At 42.1% G+C, this 25094-nt stretch overlaps 1 protein-coding gene across 1 annotated transcript; it reads left to right on the forward strand.

Moving 5' to 3' along the window:
* Positions 1 to 3188: 3188 nt before the first annotated feature.
* Positions 3189 to 16629, forward strand: Cct4 (chaperonin containing TCP1 subunit 4). Its single transcript, XM_075944481.1, has 14 exons — positions 3189 to 3480; positions 5548 to 5600; positions 6487 to 6576; positions 8055 to 8163; positions 8987 to 9129; positions 10448 to 10569; positions 10985 to 11117; positions 11964 to 12103; positions 13799 to 13895; positions 14236 to 14346; positions 14428 to 14558; positions 15092 to 15326; positions 15931 to 16044; positions 16431 to 16629. The coding sequence occupies exons 1-14, from the start codon at positions 3354 to 3356 to the stop codon at positions 16443 to 16445; spliced, it is 1620 nt and encodes a 539-aa protein (XP_075800596.1). The 5' UTR covers positions 3189 to 3353; the 3' UTR covers positions 16446 to 16629.
* The last annotated feature ends 8465 nt before the right edge of the window (positions 16630 to 25094 follow it).

Consider the following 25094-nt stretch of genomic DNA (forward strand, 5'->3'; position numbering starts at 1 on the left):
AAACCCTGTCTCAAAAAAACAAAAACAAAACAAAATTTAATCTGGGAGCCGGAGAGATGGGTCAGCAGTTTAGAGCACTCATTGCTCTTACAAAGGGCCAGGTTTGATTCCCAGCACCCATACAGATGGATTCCAGCCACCTTACTGTAACCCAGCCCCACAGGTTCCAACACCCTCTTCTGACCTCCAGAGGCACTGAACATATGTGTTGTACATACATGCATGCTGGCAAAACACTCACATATGTAAAAATAAATAAATAAATCCTTTTAAAGTGTAAACTAGAGGGTTAAAGAGATGGCTCAGTGGTTTAGAGCATTTGCTGTTCTTGCAGAGGACCCAGGTTCAATTCCCAGCACCCTCATGGTGGTTCACAACCATCTGTAACTCCAGTCCCAGGGAAATCCAGTGCCCTCTTCTGACCTCCATGGGCACTGAGCATGCACACGGTGCACGCAGATACACACACGCGGGAGAAATACATATAAAATAAAGTGAATGCTTAAAAATATGAACTGATTGGGGCTGGTGAGGTGCCTCAGCAGATAAAGGTGTTTGCCAACAAACAATATGACCTGAGTGGGAAAGAACTGACTCCATAGAGTTGCTTTCTGACTTCCACACACATGCAGGACATGCAAGCCTCCCCTCCTCGTCCCACACATATGCACACAAAAATAATACCTGTAATGTGAACTGACAGAGGGCAGATTCAAGGACCCTGCGGTTTTGCAATAAACTCTCCCTGCCTGGTCTCATCTCTGCCTTTTCCAACTCTGCCTTTATCACCGCTTATTCTTCTCTCAGCAGTTTGTGCTAGCCATTCGACTAAGCTGCAGAGGATACAGAGATAAATGGTCTTGTCTTTAAAGCATATATTTTTGTAAGAGAAAAATTACATGCAAAGAAATTAATTCGAGTACAATGCCTTAGGTTCTTCACTACTAAGTGCCTAGAAGTGGAGACTAATGAGCTCAGCTTGCGCAGGTTATGGACACAGTGAAATGCTGTCTCCACATGGAGGTGTGAAACAGTAACATTGAGGCTATTGTAAGTAGCATTGCAAGAGTGGTGATCTAGGGTAATCATCTGAAAGATGGACGAGGGCTAGGTAATATATACATTCAGAAATCTATGTAATGCCAGTTTTTATACTTGGCCAATAAAAGAAGGAACAAAATCCTCTGGTCATCTTGGGTTCTTGGATAGAACTTTTTTTTTTTAAGACAGGGTTTCTCTGGGTATCCCTGGCTGTCCTGGAACTCACTCTGAAGACCAAGTAAGTCTCAGAGATTCACCCGCCTCTGCCTCCCAAGTGGGTCACCAGGTGAGCTTTGGAAACAACTTTGTGACAAAGACAGATAAATGAAGAAAAACATAAATTTAAGATTTATGCGACATAGAAGACTTCAGGAGAAAATGAAGAATAAAAAAAAATAGTTTGAGCCAGACAATCATATGCTAACTAGACAAATTGTAAATTTCAAAAAAGCGATGCATGACAAAGGGGTTTGAGCTAAGGCCTTTTAAGAAGATAAGGATCACTTTAATAAGGTTTGTTTGTTCAGACTTCACTCAGCTTCCGGGTTCCTCTGCATCTCTTCCTGAAGGCATATTGAAGGCCCCTTTCCTACAACACTTCTGGCTCCTGCTTTCAGGGTCTGGAGACATCAGAGGGCCTGTGTTGGTTACTTTTCTGTTGCTGTGCTAAAACACCATGACCAAGGCAATTTATAGAGCCAAGGGTTTTGCTTGTTTGTTTTTGTTTTTGAGGGGGAAAGGATATGGTTCCAGAGGGCCAAGAGTCCATCACTGGCACTGCAGGGAAGCTTGGCCACAGTTGGGCACAGCGGCAGGAATGAACAGCGGAGAGCTCACATCTCAACCTGAAAACTGGAAGCGGACGGCAAACTGGGAATGGCCAGTAGCTTTCAAAACAAACTCCGCCCCTAGTGACATATTCACTCCAGCAAGGCTACTACACGTGTCCCTTAAGATTCTCCAATCAGAGCTACCAGCTGGGGACCAAGCATCCAAATATCTAAAACTATGGGAGACATATAGTTCAAACCAATACCAGTAACTGTTCCCCTCAGATTACAGCAGTTGTTTCAACAACCATAGAATTTGTGTGCTGCAACGGGTAAACTGGTCTTTGGAAAAGATGTCTCCACTAGGGGCAGGCTTGAACACTTCATCTCTTAGTCCTAACAGCCTGAATGCATGTAACAGCTCCTCTTGATAGCAGGAGCTAAGTCCATGAAACAATTCTTCCTTAACCTACTGCGGGCATCTGGCACCTTACTGGCTCTTAATAATTAATTGAGCTAATAGTGAGTATCACCTATATGAACTGCTGTAGTCAGTCACTATAGGTAAATGGCAGCTTACCTAAAGATGGAGTTCTGGCTCTGGACTGGCTTTTATTTGGGATTCAGCTTCATCATCCACGAAGACAATGGGACCCATTTCGTGGGACTATGATGAGGATTAGTTAAGGTAAAGGGTGTAAAGACGTCTCACTTTTTTTTTTTTTTAATATTTATTTGTTTATACAGTAGTCTCAGTATTCTATCTGCATGTGTGACTGCGGGCCAGAAGAGGGCACCAGATCTCATTACAGATGGCTGTGAGCCACTAAGGTGGTTGTTGGGAATTGAACTCAGGACCTTTAGGAAGAGCAGGCAGTGCTCTTAACCACTGAGCTCTCTCTCCAGCCCAGACGTCTCACTTTGTTTAGCAACTAACTGCTAACCGGTTATTAGATGTTTATATTCCGTATGTTTACGGATTTGGCAGGAAGTCCCCACAACTATTAAGATTCGGTGCCATTTATTTAACCAGTGTATGTATATCCCTAGGTAGCCAAAATGAATACAAAACAAAAGGGGAGAATCTACCCATTGCAAATCTCTCCTGCGATACCTTTACAAAGTGAATAAACTAGGAATAAAATTTAGATTTAGACGTCGAGAAAAAGCCGACTGCATCACACCCACTCCGGAACAAAGCCAGGGCTGTTATGGCTTCGTGAACACGACCAGCGTGAGACAGAAACCTCACATCCATCCGCGGAGGATGGGATGAGGAGACAGCAAGTCCTCAACCACGCCTATAAATCCTCCCGCTCCTTCGCAGCGCCCCGCATCCGGCGCGCCGCGGACAGCCTCCTACGTCACGCCTGAGCCAGGAGCGGCGAAGGCCCCTTTCTCGGCTTCCGCCTCCTCTGCCGGCGTCGCTTTCTGGAAGGTTCGTGCAGGAGGAGGCGGCGGCCAGAGACCGTTACTCCGCAGCGGGCCGGAATCCGTGTCCATCGGTGCCTCTGAACCCGCGCCCACGTCGCCAAGGTCGCCATGCCGGAGAACATAGCTCCCAGAAGCGGGGCGCCCGCCGCGGGGCCGGGCAGCCGCGGGAAAGGCGCCTACCAGGACCGCGACAAGCCGGCCCAGATCCGCTTCAGCAACATCTCGGCGGCCAAAGGTATCGCCCCCCTGGCGGCCGTGCGGGCCCGGGGTGCGGGGCGCATTCCGTTCCTTACGGGTGTTCCGCCCTGGGGGGGCGCCTCTTTGTGCCGAGCGCGCCCGCCCGCGAGCGTGGAGGCCTTTGGACACGCCCCGTCGTGGGTCTGGGTGCCCCATAGTTTTCTCCCGCGGGCTTGTGCGGTGCGCGTCACGTGGGTGCAGAGAGCAGCAGCCTAAAAGCCGAGGGCTGGGGCGGTGAGCTTGAGATCTGACACTTCCGAAGGAAAGCGTGGCTGTTTGTTAGGCCTAGTGGTAGACGGCGTAGTATTTTTTTTTTCTTTTGGCCATACTCTATGAAGATGCAACTTAAATGGGCTTTGCTTGGCTCGGTGGTACTGTTTGGACAGTAATGTAAGTTGGAGCGCTATCACGGAGCGCATGGTGAAAACCAGACAGACCTGAGTTTTAGTCTCTGCGTCTTGTTGTTTTGTGTTTTTTTAGATTCTGAACCAAAGTAGCTCCCTTACTGCAAATTCGGGGAAGATAGCTTTCTGTAGGTGTAAGGATTTAGAGAAACAGCTGAAACAGAAGGAAAATTATGACCAGAGCCTTAGAGTGCCTTGCCTGGGTATGTCTGGAATGTGGTTGTTTGGGTTGGAGGAAAAAGGCATGGTGTGAGAAGTGAAATCGCAAAGGTCCATACCTTGAAGGACCTGGGATCCTGGAAAACATGTGGTTCTATTTCCAGTACCACCCTAAGTGGGGTGAGGTAACGGGTCATTTGTCGGGTTGCTGGGAAGAGGAAATGGGAGGTGTGTAAAGTATATACCTCGCAGGCATTGCAAGTCACCTGCCCCGCTGTAAGAAGAGCGGGCAGGATGATAAAAGGAAGTCAGTTTGATCAGATGGGCGCTTGCAAGTTTGGAGAGAATACCTAAGACCTGGAAATCAAGTTCAGTAATTACTTAAGTAGTGGTGGAATCTTTGAGATGTTGAAAAATAAAGTCTAGGGCCATCTGAGTGCTGTGAGGAAACACCGAAGACCAACACTAACTGGGGGGGCGGGGTTATTTGGTCGGAACTCAATTGGCAGGAACCTAGAGGCAGGAGCTGATGCAGAGACCATGAAGGAGTGCTGTTTCTCCTCGAGGTTTGCCCAACCCGCTTTCTTATAGAACTCGGGACCACCTCCAGGAAATGGTCCCATCCACAGTGAATTTGGTCCTCCTCCATCAATCACTAATTCAGAGCATTTCCTACAAGCTTGCCTGCAGCCCAGTCTTTCTTAATTGTCATTTTCTCAATTGAGGTTCCCTCTGAGATGTCTTTAACTGTGTCAGGTTGACAGAAACTGTCCGACACTGTCACCTTTCAAAGGCGAGGTGCACCAAAAAATTCAAACAGGACAAATGAAGCCATGAACGTAGGAAGGTGGGGGTCACCCAAATTGCCTGTAAACCTAACTAGTTATTCAAAGAGCCAAGGGCAAACTAGTTTTTCCAAAACAAAACCCTAGGAAGTGAGAAAGGCTTCTACAGCTTGAGTTTAGTTCTGGGCACTAGTTTGTTTTGGTGTTATCTGGTTAACTATCCCCTTGTCCTCAAATAAAGACAATAATACCTGCTAATGAGGAAAATTGCACAGACACAAAATACTGGTAGCTCAGTGTGAATCATTTAACAGTCTCTGTCTTGTACTTGTGCTACAGATTAACCTTCTAGAAATGTAGAGTCTGAAATACTGTATTTCTTTCGGTAGTGAGTATCTTGAAGTTGGTCCACTAAGATCACCTGAAACTGATACTGACTGCTAGACCAAAGTCATGAAATACATGATACATATTACCACTTATACTCCGTATTTTCTGTTAAATTCTTTACTCTTTACCTGATACAGGCAAAAGCATACTAGTTGTGGATAAAAGAAATAAAACTCTCAGAACATAAGACTAGATTGTGCCAGTTTGAATCTCATAGGCATAACATATGTGAAGTGTTCTAGTTTATACCATAATCTGTAGGACAGATTTGAAACAAAACACTTTGCTCTTTTAAGTCTTGGTTTCTGTTTTTCTTCTATTTAACAGCGGTTGCTGATGCCATTAGGACAAGCCTTGGACCTAAAGGAATGGACAAAATGGTATGAATAAATAAATAAGTTATTCTTGAGAGCTCCTGTTTACATTCTGAGGTCTGATGAAAGTTTGTGCTGTCTGGGGCTGGCAAATAGTTCTATGGTAGTGCTTGCCTATGTGGAACAAGGTGGAACCCTTACATGTGCTGCCCCCTCAACCTCAAACCCCTTCAAAGTGTTAGAATTCATTAAAAGGAGAGATTGCTTAGATAGCATTTAACTGTATAGTTTAGTTCCTTTTGAGTTGTTTGTTATTTGAGTCAATCTTAAATATCTGAGACTGTCCTTGATCCTCCTGCCTCTGCTTCAAGTGTAGGCATCACAGGCTTGCATCACCATGTTTGGCTCTTTATTTATTCCTTTATTTTGGAGCCTGAACTTAATCCTTCTGTTTCAGCACCCAGGTGCTAGGATTACAAGTATGAACTGCCATGCCCCATTCAACTTTTCAGTTGTTATTGCCCCACCCCACCCCTCATGATCCTGTAGCCCCTCCCAGCCGCCTTTCTTCTAGTTCTTGGACCCAAACTTCTTTTTCTTAATTGACTGGCAGTATAAAACAGATACAGTGTAATAACTTTGGATTGATGTATCCTCAAATTTAAGAGGCAGATCTGACACCTCTGAGCACTACCCTCAGATGTATGCATGCGCGCATCCGCGCGCGCACACACACACACACACACACACACACACACACTTAACAATAAAGTAACCTGACAGCTAGTTACTTTTTTGCAAAAGTTGGGTAGAAACTGAATGTTCTTAAATTGTTATACTAATGAAAGAATTTTAGATTAGGCAATAGGTATACATTAACTTGTTTGTAATAATAGTAAATGGAATAGTGCTTATAGAGTACTGGATTAAATTTCTCAAAAACATCTTCTAGATTCAAGATGGAAAAGGTGATGTGACCATTACAAATGATGGCGCCACCATTCTGAAACAAATGCAAGTACTGCACCCAGCAGCCAGAATGGTAAGTGTAAATAAGTGGTTTGTTTTTTGAGACAGATGTTCACTGTATAGCTCAGGCTACCCTTGAACTTGGCAGCAGTTCAGCTTCATCCTCCGGAGTACTGCAGTTACAGGCGCGGGCATGTGCTATCTGGTTAAACTGTATTTGTATAATATTTAGTGGAGTTGAAATGTATGCTATTTAAACAGGGGATTTTTTGGTTGTTTGGGTTTTTTTTTTGGTTGGTTGGGTTTGGGGTGGTTTTTTTTTGTTTGTTTTGTTTTGTTTGTTTTGTTTTTGTTTTGTTTTTTGGTTGGTTTTTTGAGACAGGATTTCTCTGTAGCTTTGGAGCCTGTCCTGGAACTAGCTCTTGTAGACCGGGCTGGCCTCAAACTCACAGAGATCCACCTGCCTCTGCCTCCCAAGTGCTGGGATTAAAGGCGTCCACCGCCCCACAAGAATTTTTTATCTTTACTAAAAATGTGCACTTTTAAGATGCTGTTTTTTGAGTATGAGGTGTCCTATAAGAGAACTAATTTTGTTTGCTTATTCTGTGCTGTAGATTGAACTCATGGCATTGTAGATGCTCACCAAACACTATACTACTGAGCTACATCCACAGTTCCTAGAATATAAAATCATTTTAGTCACATCAAATCATGTTAGTTTTCACTGGTGTTTATTAAAAAAATAATAATTCAAGAGTCACAATTAGCCTTACGGCAAGAAGTTGTGCTTGCTATAATGTACTTTAAGAATTGCTGTCTGTTAAAACATACTGTTGGCACAGCAATGAGTTTCTGTAATCTTAAGTGCTCTGGATGTGAGGCAGGAGGATCATTAGAGCCTGTTAGAGACAACATAGAACCCTGCTTCAGAAAAGGTCCCTTACTTAAACGTGACCTGTAAATGGGTAAGATCGTGCTTACTGTGGTCACTTGAGAAAAACTATGCAAAGGTGTTTATGCTCCCACATGGAATGACTTCATATGTTCTCCATCTATGTGATACCTATGAGACCTTACTGCATTTTTTTAGAAAGGGTATCTTTTTGGCCTAGACTAGTCCTAGAACTGGCTGTGTAGCAAAGGAAAGCCTTGAACTTGATCCACGTCCTAGGTCTTGGAATTAAATGTGCACCACCACACCTTCATTATACTGGTTTGGGGCTCAAACCCAGGGCTTCAGGGGTTCTAGGCAAGCACTCTTCCAACTGAGCCACATCACAAGCCCTAAGTATTGATGCTTTTGGATGGGACTTTAAAGAGCATTTTCTGAGAACTTCTCTGTACAATCCACAATCTAAACTAGAGACCATTATAAGAATAATTTTGTGTACCACAGTTTGTCTTTAAATGAAGCCCAAAGTAAACTAAAAATCAAATGTCAGGAATGTATTAAATTTTGTGATTCTGTGTTAGTGACACTGGTGTGATGCTTTGAGTTAGATGTTGCTGGGTTCCTGTTTCTCAGCCTCTTGGCATGTTCTGTTTACATAGCTGGTGGAGCTGTCTAAGGCTCAAGACATAGAAGCGGGGGATGGTACCACATCGGTTGTCATCATTGCTGGCTCTCTCTTAGACTCCTGTACCAAGCTTCTGCAGAAAGGTATGTAGAATATGCTTGCTTACTAAGAATGACAGGTTTTTTTAAAGGCAAAATGCATAAAAGCCAGGTTGTTATGTAATGTGGAATTTAATATTTAATTTGAAGTAACTACTTTTATCAAGAATTTTTATTTTGCTTTTGATTTGCAAGACTTTATAGAAATAGAGTTCTGCTTTTCAGAAATCAATGATAGTAGTATTACTAGTCTAAGGCTTACAAAGATGTCTTAGATGAGAAAATAGAACTCTTACTTTGATAAGTAGTGTTTAATCATAGTAACAACTCTCTGGTCACCCTGCTTTAATTTTACATAAAAATGTATTGATCTGCCGGGCGGTGGTGGCACACGCCTTTAATCCCAGCACTTGGGAGGCAGAGGCAGGTGGATCTCTGTGAGTTCGAGACCAGCCTGGTCTACAAGAGCTAGTTCCAGGACAGGCTCCAAAACCACAGAGAAACCCTATCTCGAAAAACCAAAAGAAAAAAAGAAAAAAAAACTTGAGAATAAAAAGATTTATATAAAAAAAAATGTATTGATCTATTTCAAGTAGAACAAGTAGAGGTTAACTGCTGTCCATAACCAGCAATTATTTAGCCATTCTCTTTACAATTGAATTATAAATTAGTTTGAATGAAAAATATTTGGAGCCTCGTAGTATAGTGTAGTAGTTTTATATTTGCCTAGTGTGCTGGAGGTCCTGGGGTCAACCTGAGGAAAAAGGAGGAAGGGGAAGTTTTAAATTACTTTGACATTTTAATGAGTAAAACATTTTAAAATATGACATGGTGGTTTGTCATAATTAACTTGGTTCATAAATGACAGGTATCCATCCAACCATCATTTCTGAATCATTCCAAAAAGCTTTGGAAAAGGGTCTTGAAATCCTTACTGACATGTCTCGACCTGTGCAGCTGAGCGACAGAGAAACTTTGTTAAATAGCGCGACCACTTCTTTGAATTCAAAGGTGAGACTATCACTAAGGGACAATTAAATTACAGCTAATGGTGTCTTATGGTATTGTCATGAATGATGTACTGTATCTAACATTGCCTCAAGAACAACTGGGTGGGGCTGGAGAGATGGCTCAGAGTTAAGAACACTGGCTGCTCTTCCAGAGATTCTGAGTTCAATTCCCAGCAACCACATGGTGGCTCACAGCCATCCGTAATGAGATCTGGTTCCCTTTTCTGGGTTGCAGATGTACAGAACACTGTATGCATAATACATAAAAAAAAAACTGGGTCATAATAGTTTCTGTAACTGAATTGGTTTTAAGATTGAGGTAAAATGATCAATAATGCTAACAAAAGAATTAGAAGATTCTCTGGGCAGTTAATCTGGTGCCTTTAATCCTAGCACTTGGGAGGCAGAGGCAGGTGAATCTTTGTGAGTTCAAGGCCAGCCTGGTCTCTTTAAGTCCCAGAACAGCCAGAGCTGCACAGAGAAGCCCTGTCTCTAAACCCCACCACCACCCAAAAAAAAGGAGTTTGTTGTAGGTGCCATATCCGTTTTCTAGTTTTTTCTTTTACTGCATTTTAACACTTTTTGATAAAGCTAAGTCCTAGGCTTTGAAATGCTATTGGGAACTTCCCATCTGCAAATCAAAGGCTGACATATTTGAACTCAACATGGATTGCCCATTCATACTAGCCAGCTCTTTATGTGTGTGCTACTTTTTACCTATAAAATTTAAAATAGTGATGAAACAAAATTTGGGGGAAATTTCAGGTGAAATAATAAATTTAAAAGTCGGGGCTGAAGAGAAAAATATTCATACACATAATTCTTTAAGTTTATAAGCAAGAATTTTAATAAAAACTTTTCATGTTACCATCTGCTCTATCATTGTTTCTCCAAGTACAGTTCAGTTTTTTGCATTCGTTTCCTCTAGTTACAAATCTAAATGGTACATAGACCATAGTAAAAACAGTGTCTTTTTTAAAAAAATTATTTGTATTTTAAGTACATCGGTGTTTTGCCTGCATGTATGTATGTCCAGGTGAAGACATTGGATCACTTGAAGCAGGAGTTAGAGCCAGTTGTGAACTGCCATGTGGTGCTGGGAATTGAACCATTCCTTTGGAAGAGTAGCCAGTGCTCCTAACTCAGCCATGTCTTCAGCTATGGTGGGGAGACATCTTTAACTATTAGTCTCCTCTGGGTACCTTCTAGCTACCATATCCAAATAGGTGGTAACAAGCCCTTGCAAATCCAAGATTGTTCGGTTGTTTTGTCTTTTTAATTACTGTGTCTCTGAAAGTAACTTTCTGTTTTAAATCTAGGTTGTGTCTCAGTATTCAAGTCTACTCTCTCCAATGAGTGTCAATGCGGTGATGAAAGTGATTGACCCAGCCACGGCTACCAGTGTAGATCTTAGAGATATTAAAATAGTGAAGAAGCTTGGGTAAGCATCTCTAATTTCAATTCCAGTGTTACCCAAACCAGATTACTTTCAAGGAAGAGCTGGGTGTGGTGGTTTAGACATAGGATACCTGTGAGTTCAGACCAGCCTGGTATAATCTAGTGAGTGCCACGTCAGTCTGAGCTAGAGTGAGGTTCTGTCTCAGAACTCTTAAAAACAAAGCACAACAAATAGATCCTTAGGCTGATGACTTTCCTGGGCCAGTGGGTATAACATGGGTGAAAAATGACTTCTCTAAGAATAAAAATTAGGAAACATTTGCTGGCTTGAACTTTTTTGGTATGGTAATCTCAAAGGTTTGCAATTACTTCCGTATGGTGGTGTGAAAGTGTATTCTGGGAATGGGCTCTGAGAATGAAACGGAAGCACTTTTCATTGCTTTGATTATTTTTCATAGGGGGACAATAGATGACTGTGAGCTGGTGGAAGGGCTCGTTCTCACCCAGAAAGTGGCAAATTCTGGCATCTCAAGAGTTGAGAAGGCCAAAATTGGTCTTATTCAGTTTTGCTTATCTGCTCCTAAAACAGATGTAAGTCAATCCAAGTTGGTTCCTGTTGTAACTTCTTAATAAGATATGTTCTTAAAGATAAAAATTGAAAATACTGTATTAGTGATGTCTTTAAAATGTAGATCTCAAAAGGATTAATAAAATCGAGACAAAAATAAAAATCGTTGCAGCTACAACCATCACAGAAAAAGCCATGTATATGTTGTATTCATTGCTTGTGTTTTCAGATTGTGTCCAGCTTTCAGTACGCTGAGACATCACTTACTGGAGCCATAGGGATTTTATTTTTGTGTGCAAGTAAGCCTTAGACTAACTTGATAGCCAAACTATAAAAATCACTTCATTCTTAAGATATCCCTGTATTAGTATAATTCTCTAAAAGGGGTGTTTGCCCCTCAAATTTGTTTTGTTTTCCTAACATATAGGTGTGTTGTTCGGTATTTGGTTTCTCAAAAAGGTTGAGGCCATACAAAAATTAATGATTAATTTCTTTTTTTCTTCTGTCTTGGTTTTCCAAGACAAGGTTTCTCTGTCGCTTTGGGGCCTGTCCTGGAACTAGCTCTTGTAGACCAGGCTGGTCTCAAACTCACAGAGATCCACCTGCCTCTGCCTCCCGGGTGCTGGGATTAAAGGTGTGCGCCACCACCGCCCGGCAATCCTAGCACTCTTGATTTCCTGGGCGGCTTGGACTATACTGAGAAACTGTCTCAAAAAAAAATCTAAAAATAAATAGGACCAGCCTTTTATATATATATGTTGTTTTAGGCCTTTTTCTGTGCATGCCTATTTAACTGTTTGGTGTGAGTTGGTCTTTTACTTTCTATTAGAATCTCTTGCTGTAAATAATTACTGTATTCTTCTGATCAGATGGATAATCAGATAGTAGTATCTGACTATGCCCAGATGGATCGAGTGCTTCGAGAAGAAAGAGCCTATATTTTAAACTTGGTGAAGCAGATAAAGAAAACAGGATGCAATGTCCTTCTCATACAGAAGTCTATCCTAAGGTCAGGGACTATTTATTTTCTTAATCCTGAGTTTATAATTTATTTGTGAGTCCTACTAGTAATTTTTTAAAACATTTTATATATGTGTGTGTGTGCCTGAGTGTGTACACCACATGTGTACAGGAGCCCTTGGAGGTCTGAAGAAAGTGATGAATGCCATGGAACTAGAGTTTATAAGGCAGCTAAGATCTGCCAAATAAACAGTTGTTTAGTATCTAACACATGGAAAATTTAGAATTAGCATTGTGGTGTATCATATTTTCATTAATAAAGTTATCTCTTGATAACTTGAACGTGGAATATATAATTTTTCTAGATTTTAAGAAAATGAAGACTGAGCATAGTTGTTCATGCCTGTAATCCCAGTACTCAGAAGGCTAAGGCCAAAGGGTTGCTGTGAGTCAGGCTAGTCTAGGAAGGAGTAAGGCCTTTTTTAAAAAAAGATTAGAGAATGGCTGGTTTGTTTTTTGTTTTGTTTTTGAGCTCACTTATTGCTCTGGGACTCAGGTTTGTTTCCCAAGCATCCACATGGCCTCACATAGAACTCCAGTTCCAGGGGGTGACGCCCTCTTCTGAAAGCCATAGACAATAGACAAAGCACTCATACACATAAATGTAAAAAAGCAGCCAACAGGGGGCTGGAGAGATGGCTCAGTGGTTAAGAGCATTGCCTGCTCTTCCAAAGGTCCTGAGTTCAATTCCCGGCAACCACATGGTGGCTCACAAACCATCTGTAATGAGATCTGGTGCCCGCTTCTGGTGTGCAGACATGCACACAGACAGAATATTGTATACATAATAAATAAATAAATATTTTTAAAAAAGCAGCCAACAGTAAAACAAGCATGACATAGCTTTAAAAAGCTATTTGTTCTAAAACTAACTGGTTGAGGCTAGAGGTATAGTTGAGTTACTAGTGTTTGCTTACGTGCACAAAGCCCTGCTTTGATCCCCAGCATGACACAAACTGGATGTGGGATCAATGCCGGTACTCCTAGCAGCAGTGGTCCGTAGATAATAGAATTCTCAAATTTGAGCTCTTCTTCCCCCCACCCTTTCTGGATTTTATTTTGCTTTTTAAATAAATAGACACATTCCCATTTGCACTGATGATAAGCTATGTCAGAAGGTACCATGGGGACATAGATTCCTTTTTTAGAAGGAAAAGGCAGTTCTAATCTCATCATTTACTGACTCTGAGTAAATTTTTCCCAAAACTTGGTTTTTGCTTAACTTTCATGAGTGATGGAAATATTTCTTGCTAGCATCGCATGACTACTTAGTTCTAGGATTGTTTCCGCTCATTTCTGGGAATTAGTCATGCTTCTAATATGTAGAGTTATTACTAATGTTCACTCAACAAAATGCTCATTTGTTAAGAATCGTGGTATAATTACTTGTGTTGTATAGTTTTGTGTTATAAGTTTCCTGGTAAAATTAGAAACCCTCAGAATTTGAACTTCTGGACGTAATGACACAAGCCTTTGATCCTGGCACTTAGGTGGCAGAGGTAGGCAGGTTCTGAGTTCCAGGCAGAACAGGGTACATAAGTAGACTGTCTTAAAAAGAGAACTTTGAACTTTTAAATGAATATCAAAAGCATTTTCCTTCATAATTGACCATTTGAATAGCAGTAAAATTAAAATTTTAACTACAGAATAATAAAATTCTTTAACATAACACTTTATATTTCAGAGATGCGCTTAGTGATCTTGCATTACATTTTCTGAATAAGATGAGGATTATGGTGGTTAAGGATATTGAAAGAGAAGACATTGAGTTCATTTGTAAGGTAAAATAGTAATGTATGTAAAAATGTTCATTTGCATGTGTTGTGGGTGTGGTTATTTTGAGTGCTGCATGTATGTCTATGCACCACATGGCACCCTCAGAAGCCTACTAAAATTAATATGGGTCTATGAACTGCCATGTGCCTTCTCTAGAGGAGCCCCAGTCGATTACTGAGCCATGTCTCTAGCCCCAGCAATGGGGTTTTTTTTTTATTGTTTGTTTTGCATGCTGAATATTGGGTCCAGTGCCTTGAATAATATACCAGACAAGTGCTTGTTCTACTATTGAGTTCTGTCTCCAGCAGTGTTGTCTTGACTTGTCGATGTATTATCTTTTCTCAGACAATTGGAACCAAACCAGTTGCTCATATTGACCAGTTCACTACTGACATGCTGGGTTCTGCCGAGTTAGCAGAGGAAGTCAGTTTAAATGGTTCTGGAAAACTGTTCAAGGTAACAGTATTACAGTTAAGTTTTATTATTTTTCTTCTCTCCCATACCCCCATTACCTAATTTGTAATTTGTTCACTAAAGATTACAGGTTGTTCAAGCCCAGGCAAAACAGTTACAATTGTTGTGCGTGGTTCTAACAAACTGGTGATTGAAGAAGCTGAGCGCTCCATTCATGATGCTCTCTGTGTTATTCGCTGCCTAGTAAAGAAGAGGTAATGACAATTTTTGAATTTTGATTACATTTATTTTTTGTGTGGGGAGGGCGTGTGGACATGCAGGCACAATACGGCATGCATATGGAGAACAAGTTGAGAGATCTCTTCTTCCATCAGAAGGTTCCAGGGACCAAGCTTCGGTTGGTTGTCAGGTATTTTACCTGCTGAGCATCTTGCTGACCCTGGTATTTTGAAGACTAGTTTGACGGCCTGAGATGTAGTTGTTCGGTTTATAGTACTTCCTAGTTGTGCAAAGGCCTGGGTTCAACCCCCACCCAGCACTGCTTAAACTGTGTGTGGTGGGGCACACCTATATAATCCTAGCACTTAAGAGGTGAAGGAAGAAGGGTCAAAGGTTCTGTTTCTACCTCCAGTTAGTGCGAGTATCAGGCTAGCCTGAATACACGATACCCTACCTTTAAACAACAGCTAAACTGCTATATTTTATCTTTTTAAAGTTAAATAATAAATTCTTATTTAAATAGCTTCCTTTGGGGTAAAAACATGCTAAAAATATTTGTGAATTTCAGAGCTCTTATTGCAGGCGGCGGTGCTCCAGAAATAGAGTTGGCCCTAAGACTGACTGAGTACTCACGAACACTGAGTGGTATGGAATCCTACTGTGTTCGTGCCTTCGCAGATGCCATGGAAGTCATTCCATCTACACTAGCTGAAAATGCTGGCCTGAATCCCATTTCTACAGTAACAGAACTAAGAAACCGGCATGCCCAAGGAGAAAAAACTACAGGCATTAATGTCCGAAAGGTAATTTATGCTTGTTGTTGGAGAGAGGGTTGGTGAAAAGAAACATTTATCGTTTTGTCATTGTGGGTTGGTTGAAAGGCTTTGTAGTTAAAAGTAGTGTGATTTGGTGCATGCTTTAATCCCAGCCTGGTCTGCAGAGCAAGTTCTAGGATAGCCATGGCTACACAAAGAAACCTGGTCTTAAAAAACAGAGCAAAAAACAAGTAGTATAATTCTGAATTGAATCCTGGAAAGATGCTAATATATCCTTCAGAGTAAAGATGATACCATGGAAATAGCGTTCAGTAACTGCCATTTACTAACTTCTAGGAAGTTAGTCTGATCTTTAATTTCCTTAGCTATAAAGATAAAGCACGTGATAGGTCTTTTGTGGGGACGCTAGTTAGGCTAGTTAGTGTGAATTGTTTTTTTTCTCTGTAAACATCCCTGTTAGAATGCCAGGAAATTACAGGAGAGTGAGAGCTGTCCCCTTACTAATTGATTGTGAAGACCATACATGATGGGGGAAATAATGAGCCTAGATCCTAGTTCTTGAGTGTACAGCGCTCTAAAGAATGTCACTTCCAGGTTTGTTATTTGTTATGTGTGGTCCGCCTCTCTACAGGGTGGAATTTCCAACATTTTAGAGGAAATGGTCGTCCAGCCTCTGTTGGTGTCAGTCAGCGCTTTGACCCTAGCCACTGAAACCGTCCGGAGCATTCTGAAAATTGATGACGTGGTAAGCAGATAGGGGTTGACAATTCCCCGGGAGATCAAAAGGGAGTTTTATTTTTTGCTTAAAAGTGTGCTCTCCAAGCCGGGCGGTGGTGGCACACGCCTTTAATCCCAGCACTTGGGAGGCAGAGGCAGGCGGATCTCTGTGAGTTCGAGACCAGCCTGGTCTACAAGAGCTAGTTCCAGGACAGGCTCCAAAACCACAGAGAAACCCTGTCTCGAAAAACCAAAAAAAAAAAAAGTGTGCTTCCCACCAAAATGATAACAATTCATAACTTAATTTTCTTACCTATAAAAATGAGAGAGAATTTAGATAATTACCTTAAACACAATACCACATTTTATGTCATTAAAAGTTTTGAAGCCTGTTCTTTTTCTTTCTCTTATCAGGTAAATACTCGATAATCTGGATAAGGCTGACTGGCTGGGAGCATGTGGACTGTGTCTAGAATGGAGATGACCACCTTGGTGTCCATGTCTGGAAGCTTGCTTCTTCAGAGTTTTTGGACATTGTCTCCCAGTTGGCATTTCTTTGAAATTGTATTGAAACAATTGAATGAAAATATTAAATATTTGGTTTCAGACTGCATATTAATTTGTGACTTTCAAATTATATTGGTTTTGGTATTTTGGGGAAAAGCCTATAAGCAAACTATACCCTTCAAAATTTCATCTTTATGTTAAATCTTACTATGCCTTAATCCTTCGTATTCTATTAACTCTCTTGTTCATTTATGGTTGTGTTATATCCTAGGCCAATGTAGAACTCACTATTAATATGACCTTGAACATTTGGTCTTGTGCCTCCACCATCCAAATGCTAGAATTAACAGGTGTGCACACTAGTGCTCCCACCCCCCACTCCCACCCTCACCCAGTGCTGAGCATGGAACCCAGGGCTTCGCGCATACCAGGGAAGGATTCTACCAACTTGAGCTGCTTCCCCTCCTCTGGTTTGGACTGTTTTATTTTTGAGATAGTGTCTCATATAGCTATGTCTGGAACTTGTCACATCACAGGGAACTATCTCAATTCCTCATCCTCCCACCTCAACCTCTTGGGTGCTGAGATTACAGCAGCCAGATGTAAGGTTTTTGTAATTGTGTGTTTTCAGGAAAAGCATACTTGGTTATAACAGGACAACTTGAAAAATCAGTTTTTCTAACCAAGTGGGTTTCAACAATCAAACTCAAGTTGTCAAGGCTATCTTGATGACCCCTAGGTGTAAGTTTTTCTGTGAACTCCAGTATTACTTTTTCTATTACTGTGGTAATACACCATGACCAAGGCAATTTATAGAAAAAAAAAGTTTATTATGGACTTAGAATTCCAAAGGGTTGAGTCCGTGGGGTGGAGGGAGGGAACAGGGCTGAATGATGCCTCATCACCAGGTTCAGTTCCCAGCAGTCATAGGGCAGCTTACTATTGTACCTTCAGTTCCAGGGGATCCATCACGTTTATACAGGTACAGGCAAAACAATCCACAGAAAAATAAATTTTTTAGAAAGTCCAGAGTGGTGAAGCTGAAGAGACCTGGGTTTAGCTACCAGCAAATAGTGGCTCACAGCCTTTCCTAACTCCAGCTCCAGGAGGTATGTTTCCATTCTGACCTTTATAGGTACCATGCATGCACATGGTACACATGCATACAGGCAAAACATGTGAATACTAATTTTTGGGGGGAAAGACTTCCTTTAATATCAGCAATGACACTGTAACAGCACAAGGAGGAGAGTGTGGAAAGAGAACATTGGTTAGGTTTTCTCTCCCTAACCAGCCTGGATCTGAACAGCAGAACCCCAGCAGCTTAGGAGCCACTCAGTGAAGAGGAGGGAGTGGCTGGAAACCAAGGCTTGAACCTTAAATAGAGGATGGCAAACTGGGAGAGGCCTGCTAGTGAGGGGGTTGATGGCTGAGGAGCACCAGTACAGGTCCTTAGCCCTGTGCAGGATGGAGTCTTTGGCTGCATCATAAAGATGCTGCTTGTGTGGGATCTCCAGGACAGCTGGGATGGAGCACTGGTGGGTGTCGGGCATGCTGAAGAAACATCTCTGCTATATATGGTTGGTGAGAGATGCCAGTGTCATCCCTGTTCAGAAACTACCTGAAAGTGTCTTCGATCTCTGACAACAGTATCCTCCACTACCAGGAATTTAGGATGGCACTCCTATGCCACCCAGCAGGCCCATCACCAGGTCCTCTCCCAGCACAGCTATTTATTAGTTTACCCCTACCACCATTATGTCTGCAGAGCAGAGCACTCACCAGACACCTGTGGTGGTCTGCCCCCACAGCTGCTGAATACTAATTAATTTTTAAAAAGTCTATGGTGGCAAAGCAGATATGGAAGCTGAGGGCTTACACTTTGAACCACAAGTACAAAACAGTAAAAGCCAGTGGTGCCAATTTTTAAACTCTCAAAGCTTTCCCTCCCCTAGGAACATTTCAAGGCCACACCTTTTTAAAACCTACTCAAATAGCACCACTGATTGGGGGCTTGGGTATTTGTATACTGGAGACTATGGGGGGCTTCTCATTGAATCAGAAATAAAAAAAAGCATGTCATTACCCATCAGTCTTTCTTTAGGGTAATGCTAATTGGGTTTCCTATAGAGTATTCTGGTCTAAGGGATGGCCCAAAGGTAGAGATCTCTGAAAGTTCATTTTCATGTTGTCTTCCTAGAAAGCAAGTGTGTGCAATGTGGCACATTTTGCAGAATCCAATGGTCTTAACTGTAAATGGAAGTTTCTGCTCGGTCCCCCAGCAGCTTTTAAAATAACCACTTAGAGACTTAACCATAAATGTTTGGCCAGTGGCTCAGGCTTATTACTAGTTAGTTAGCTCTTACATCTTATTACTAGCTAGCTCATATCTTAACCCATTTCTATTAATCTATGTATTGCCACGTGGTCATAGCATTACCTCATTTTCTATGTCTTCAGGGACTGGCTGGTGTCTCCTAGACTCTGCCCTTCTCCAGTATTTGGATTCCTACCCGGCTCTATCCTGCTTTGCCTAGGAAAACCAGGAATGTAAATCACACAGGGCTGTTCCTTCAAAGGGAGAGATACATATTATGTTTTCCCTCAAAAGGCTGGAAGCAGACATGCTTAGTAGCTTAGTGACCCTTGCACTATCTGTGTGGTCAAGACCACATCTGTCCTTTAGGGGATTAATCTGTAGAACCCATCTTCATGGAAAATGTCTTGTGTACTTTACACAGTTTTGATGTAGTCTTAAAGTACTTTCTAAGAACGAGGGTTTGGTATTTTTTTTTGTTTTTTGAGGGTTCTCCGTGTAGCCCTGGCTATCTAGATCTCCCTCTGGAGACCATGCTGGCTTTGAACTCACAGAGATCCTCTTGCCTCTGCCTCCCAAGTGCTGGAATTAAAGGTTTCGCCGCCACCACCCAGCTATAGATGTGGTTTTTGTTTTTTTTTCAAAAGGTATTTTCAGTGTGTGTGTGTGTGAGTCTTGGGAATTGTACGGCATCATGTTGAACCCTCACCGCAGCATCCGAGACCACTGATGACAGCAGCTCGGTAGCAAAGGTGCTCCATGTTACAGATGCCATTTCCCTGGAGCAACATACAAGACAATCATATGCAGAGTTTATAAGAAATAGTTTTTCTGCCACGTACACAGTAAGTTTCAGAACCACAAGGAACCACCCTGCCTTCCACCTCCACTCTCCCAAAAACAAATAACATTTCTTTTAATGAGGTATTTTTATTTTTGTATCTTTGGAAGGAACTAAGAAATGATACTATGTCCTCACACAGAATTTGTGAAGATGAAATGTGGATTGTCCTCTCAGCACAGATAATCCTCTTTCTAAATTAATTGTTTTATTTGGAGACAGGATCTCTACATAGCCCTGGCTGTTCTGGAACTCACTATGTAGACCAGGCTGGCCTCGAACTCACAGATATCTGCCTGTCTTTACCTTCTGAGTGCTGGGATTAAAAGCTTGTGCCTCTTTTGTCAGCCCTAAATCAGTTATCCTGAATGTGCTTTCGAATCACTGGGAGATCTTGTAAAATGCACATCCTGAGTTAGCTGCTCTGAGTGGGTCCAGAGAGGCCACAGGTCCCGAGTGATGCTGATGTTGCTGGTGCTGAGTTAGTTCTCTGAGTGGGTCTGGAGAGGTCACAGATCCTCTGTGATGTTGATGTTGATGATGCCTCACTTCACTGAGGCTGCTCAGTTTAGGCCTTTAGTTCATGGCCATACTGCTGTCATAGTAAATCTAAGTCTGGATACATCACAATCTTTAATGGCTCTTGGTGCCACCTGAATGAAATTACAGTATACAAGCTCTCAGTCTTTAAACTGTTCCATTTCTCAACTCATTAATCTCCAGTATAACTACCTTTATTAATGTATTGCTCAATCCTTTTCAAGCAGGAGATCCGTGTTCTTTTGAGGCTTCACATGCCTCAACTCATCCTCAAATTGTCCAAGAATCCTGAAGGTTTATTCAGTGCAAGAAGTGCTATCGAAGGGAAAGAACAAGAGATCGTGGGCACAGTTCCATCCTTGCAGTGATGGCACATTTGCATGGCTAATGCACAAATGTCAGGGGTCTCTTCTCCACTGTATCATCGATCCCCTGGTCCCTATCAGTGCCACAGAAGTTCCTCACACCAAAGCTAAAGATGCCAGTCCATACCCGGGCTAATGCATTTTTCCAAAACACAAAGCTACCTTAGTAAATTTGGCCTAGAAAGTCTTACAGCCCCAACCCCAGTTGACCAGCGACTGTTAATCTAGGGCATCACTCCACATATTGGTTTTCTTCTCGTGTGCTCTCTTTGGGGGTGCTTCTTGTTGTATCTATATGATAGAGATGGTTCTAATCCACCCGGTAAGTTAATCACACAGTTATAAAAAGACATGGGACTGTAGAGAAGGCTCAGTGGTTAAGAACACTTCCTCTCATTGCTCCTGCAGAGGACCTGGCTTTGTTCCCAGCACTGACATAGTGGTTTATACCACCTATAACTCCAGTTCCAGGGAATCCAATTCCCTCCTCTGACCTCCATGGGTACCAGGCATGAATGTGGTGCACAGATATACATGCAGCCAAAACAGCCATATACATAAAAGTAAATTTAATAATGTATGCCAGGGCCTCAATCACTTTAAAAATACGATAAAGTTCATAAGCCCCTTCAGAGAAGCCTAAAGGAATCAAGGCCACTAATCTATGGGAGTGGAGCCCTTTCACTTTATTTCCTGAAGGCCCTGCCATCACCATCATATGGGGTATCTGGTCCAACATACGGATTTAATGGGAATTTCAGCATTCAGACTATCTAAAAGAGATTTTAAGTTCCTGGGTCGTAGAACTGCCCTTCCTTTTTTTTTTTTTCAAAGATGCTAGGGTTTTTTTGTTTGTTTGTTTGTTTGTTTTTTTGTAGTAGGGATCAAACCTTGAAATCAGCTACAATGGGAAGAATTGAAATGAGCCAATGCAGAAGAAACTGATGGAGAAACAGTAAACTTGGAGTATGTGTCCTCTGTGTGCTTTACCGTGGGGCAGGAAGCACATTATCTGCATTAGCAAGGATCTCCCCCAGTATTAGCAGTTGCTAACATCCTCATCTTATTCAAGTACAAACCCAAATAGCATGTGTGTTTTGTTTTGTTTTTTGAGAAATGGTTTCTCTGTGTAACCCTGGCTGTCCTGAAACTTGCTCTGTAGGCCATGCTGGCCTCAGACTCACAGAGATCCGCCTGCCTCTGCCTCCCGAGTGCTGGGATGAAAGGGGTGCACCCCCACACCCAGCATGTTCATTGTTAATCAGCTGCCACCAGAGATGGGCTATAAATACAAAATCAGCAAAAGTCATTGAAAATTCTCAATGGATGATCGCTTGTGAGGAATTTATAGTAAAGATTGTGTGCATCAGGGGCTGGAGAGATGGCTCAGAGGTTAAGAGAACTGGCTTCACTTCCAAAGGTCCTGAGTTCAATTCCCAGCAACCACATGGTGGCTCACAACAATCTGTAGTGAAATATGCTTCCCTCTTCTGGCCTGCAGGGACATATGCAGGCAGACTACTGTATACTTAATAAATAAATAAATCTTAAAAAAAAACAAAGAAAAAATGTGTGCATCATTGATAGGTATGTGCTACAATCTTTCTGTCAGAAAAATTAAACTTACAAGAAACACACACATAGCAGGTTGTTGCTGACAGCCTACAGTCAAGGAACCGATAGCATCCTCCACAGTATCCCATCTGAGAACAGGCCAAGTCCAGTGCAGCGCAAGTCCAGCGATGGAGAGAGCAGTGCAAGTAGGATCTGTCCACCTGTTTTGTGGCAGTCTTAGTGCTGGGACTCTGCCCTGAGCTGGCTGAGGCTTCCTCTAAGTTTCACTGGGCTTTGAGCCTCTTTCCATCCAATTATTCTCGCTTTTCCCTCCGAAGGTATCCAATCATGTTTTTCCCTGAAGGTTTTCCTACTTTGCCTTTCAAAGCCTTTCCCGCAACAAATCTCATACTTTTAACTTTTTCTAACATCTGCTTTCTGGAAGACATAAACTGATACAAAAAAAAATGGGGGCAAGGCTCAATTTTCCAATAAAAATGAATAAACAGATAATTTTAAAAACAGGCCAGGGAGACAGCTCAGCAGGTAGAAGCAATAGCTACACAAGCCCGGCCACCTGAGTTAAGTCCCAGAATCCATGTAACAATCTGGATGTGATCATGGACCTTTAATACCGGCAGTCCTGTAACGAGGGGGGAGACAGAAACAGGAGGACAATCCAGAAGCCAGCCTGGAGTGCTGCACAGCGAGCAGAAATAACAACAGAGATTCGGCCTCAGAAAGGTAGAAGGACAACTAACCCACTGAAAGCTGTTCTGTGACCTCCACATTCCCACCATGGTGCACGCACACACCACACCTGCACACACATGTTGACAGAAGTTTCTGTCCACCCGGTCCTGCAGCCATTCAGTTCCAAATAAACATACAGAGGATTATATTAATTATAAACTCTTTGGCCTATTGTTCAGGCTTATTACTAACTACCTCTTACAACTTAAATTAACCCATAGTTTTTAATCTATGTTTAACCATGTGGCTTGGTACTTTTTTAGTAACACATTCTCATCTTGCTTCCTCTGTATCTGGTTTGTGTGTTGTGGGCCCACCACCCGGCTAGCTTTACCTGAAATAATTACACAGAAACTGTATTCTTTTAAACACTGCCTGGCCCATTAGTTCCAGCCTCTTATTGGCTAGCTCTTACATATTGATCTAACCCATTTCTAATATTCTGTGAAACACCACGAGCTGGCTTACCAGGAAAGATCTTAACCTGTGTCTGTCTGGAGTGGGAGAATCATGGCGACTGCCTGACTTGGCTTCTTTCTCCCAGCATTCTGTTCTGTTTACTCCGCCTACCTAATTTTCTGTCCTATTAAAGGGCCAAAGCAGTTTCTTTATTTAACCAATGAAATCAACACAAAACAGAAGACTCCCACATCATTTGTGACGGCATCTCTGCCTTTCCTCTTCCCAGAATTCTCCTAATCTGGCTGCACTGCCTATATTTCCTGCCTGGCTATTGGCCAATCAGTGTTTTATTTAACCAATATGAATGGCAAATCTTTACAGTGTACAAGAGCATTATCCCACGGCACACACACACACATACACACACACACACAAACCATACACCTGAGCATGCACACGCACACATACCATATGCCTGCACACACACATACAGCACACATCTGCACACATACACCATCTGTATGCATGTGCACACAAATACAAAATTTAAAGTGACATGAAATGTTAATGATGCAGATTAAATTTAAAACCATTGGCTGGGCAGTGGTGGCACATGCCCTTAATCCTAGTATTTGGGAAGCAGAGGCACACAGATTTTTGTGAGTTCAAGGCCAGCCTGGTCTACAGAGTTAGTCCCAGGAGAGCTAACTACACAGAGAAACCCTGTCTCAGAAATAAAATAAAATAAAACCTTTACATAGAAGTGAATAACACAAATTTCAGGGAAATTCATCCAGTGTTAGAAAATCTTCTGAGCAAAAAATATTATGTAGGAACTTAAAAGGAACACAACGCATACATGAATCTTTTTTTTAAAGTTATGCAGAACAAAAGTAACTGAACACGGCTGCTGATGTGCCTCAGTGACAGAGTGCTTGCCTGTTGTGTGCGTTGTGTGTGCTTGGAGCCCTTGGTTTGACACAAAGCACAGCAACACCAACAACAAAAAAGGAAAGAAAAAAAATGAAAAAAAATTGTGGTCGAAAAAAGAACGATTTGGGCTAGGGATGGAAGGCTAATAAACTGGGGGTTAGGCACAAGAAATTTGTTTGTTTTAAGACAAGGTTGCACTTGGCTGACCTGAAACACACTATGTAGATCAGACTGCCCTCAGACCCACAGAGACCCGCCTGCCTCTGCTTCCCAAATGCTGGGATTAAAGTCGTGCACCACCACCGCCCAGCTTTATTTCACTGTCTTGTATAGTTACATTTCAGTACAAAAATGAAAAGCAGTTCTTCCTCAATGGTGCCGTTTTCTTTGAGATCTGCCCATTTCTGCTCCACATTCTTTTTAGTTGTGTTATTAGATGTCTGCAAATTTAGCACACTGCCAGTGAACTGAAACTTTCATGTTCTATGTACACACGCATGCCCTTCCTACCCGTTATTTAATATTTCCCTTTCCTCAAACCATCCACCTACAGGGCTTCAGACTGTAAATCTGTCTTGGTTTTGAATTAGCTAACACCAAATCCCATCACAGAACCTGTTGCATGCATGTGGCTGACAGGAAGCCACTATCCTGTCAGTTGGACGGCTATGGATCCCCCCCACCTCTGGCTCTTCAATTCCATTGGGGAATCAAGCTCAGCCAAAACAGATGAGCCGAGGAAGGTGAGGTAATGGAGACTCCACAGGTGCTCGTGCATAGACAGGGGAACAAGGAAGGCCTGGTAGTACGTGCGTCAGGGACAGGTTCTGTAGAAGTGTGCCACACAACGCGGAAACTACTGGAAC

Source organism: Microtus pennsylvanicus, chromosome 12 (genome assembly GCF_037038515.1).
Source record: "Microtus pennsylvanicus isolate mMicPen1 chromosome 12, mMicPen1.hap1, whole genome shotgun sequence".
Classification (NCBI taxonomy): Eukaryota; Metazoa; Chordata; class Mammalia; order Rodentia; family Cricetidae; genus Microtus; species Microtus pennsylvanicus.

Bases quoted from the DNA above. Each gene is read 5' to 3' on its own strand.
- Cct4 (XM_075944481.1), top strand. From the start codon at position 3,354: ATGCCGGAGAACATAGCTCCCAGAAGCGGGGCGCCCGCCGCGGGGCCG. The intron at 5,601-6,486 runs GTATGAATAAAT...AACATCTTCTAG, and splicing joins CTAAAGGAATGGACAAAATG to ATTCAAGATGGAAAAGGTGA. The intron at 10,570-10,984 runs GTAAGCATCTCT...TATTTTTCATAG, and splicing joins AAAATAGTGAAGAAGCTTGG to GGGGACAATAGATGACTGTG.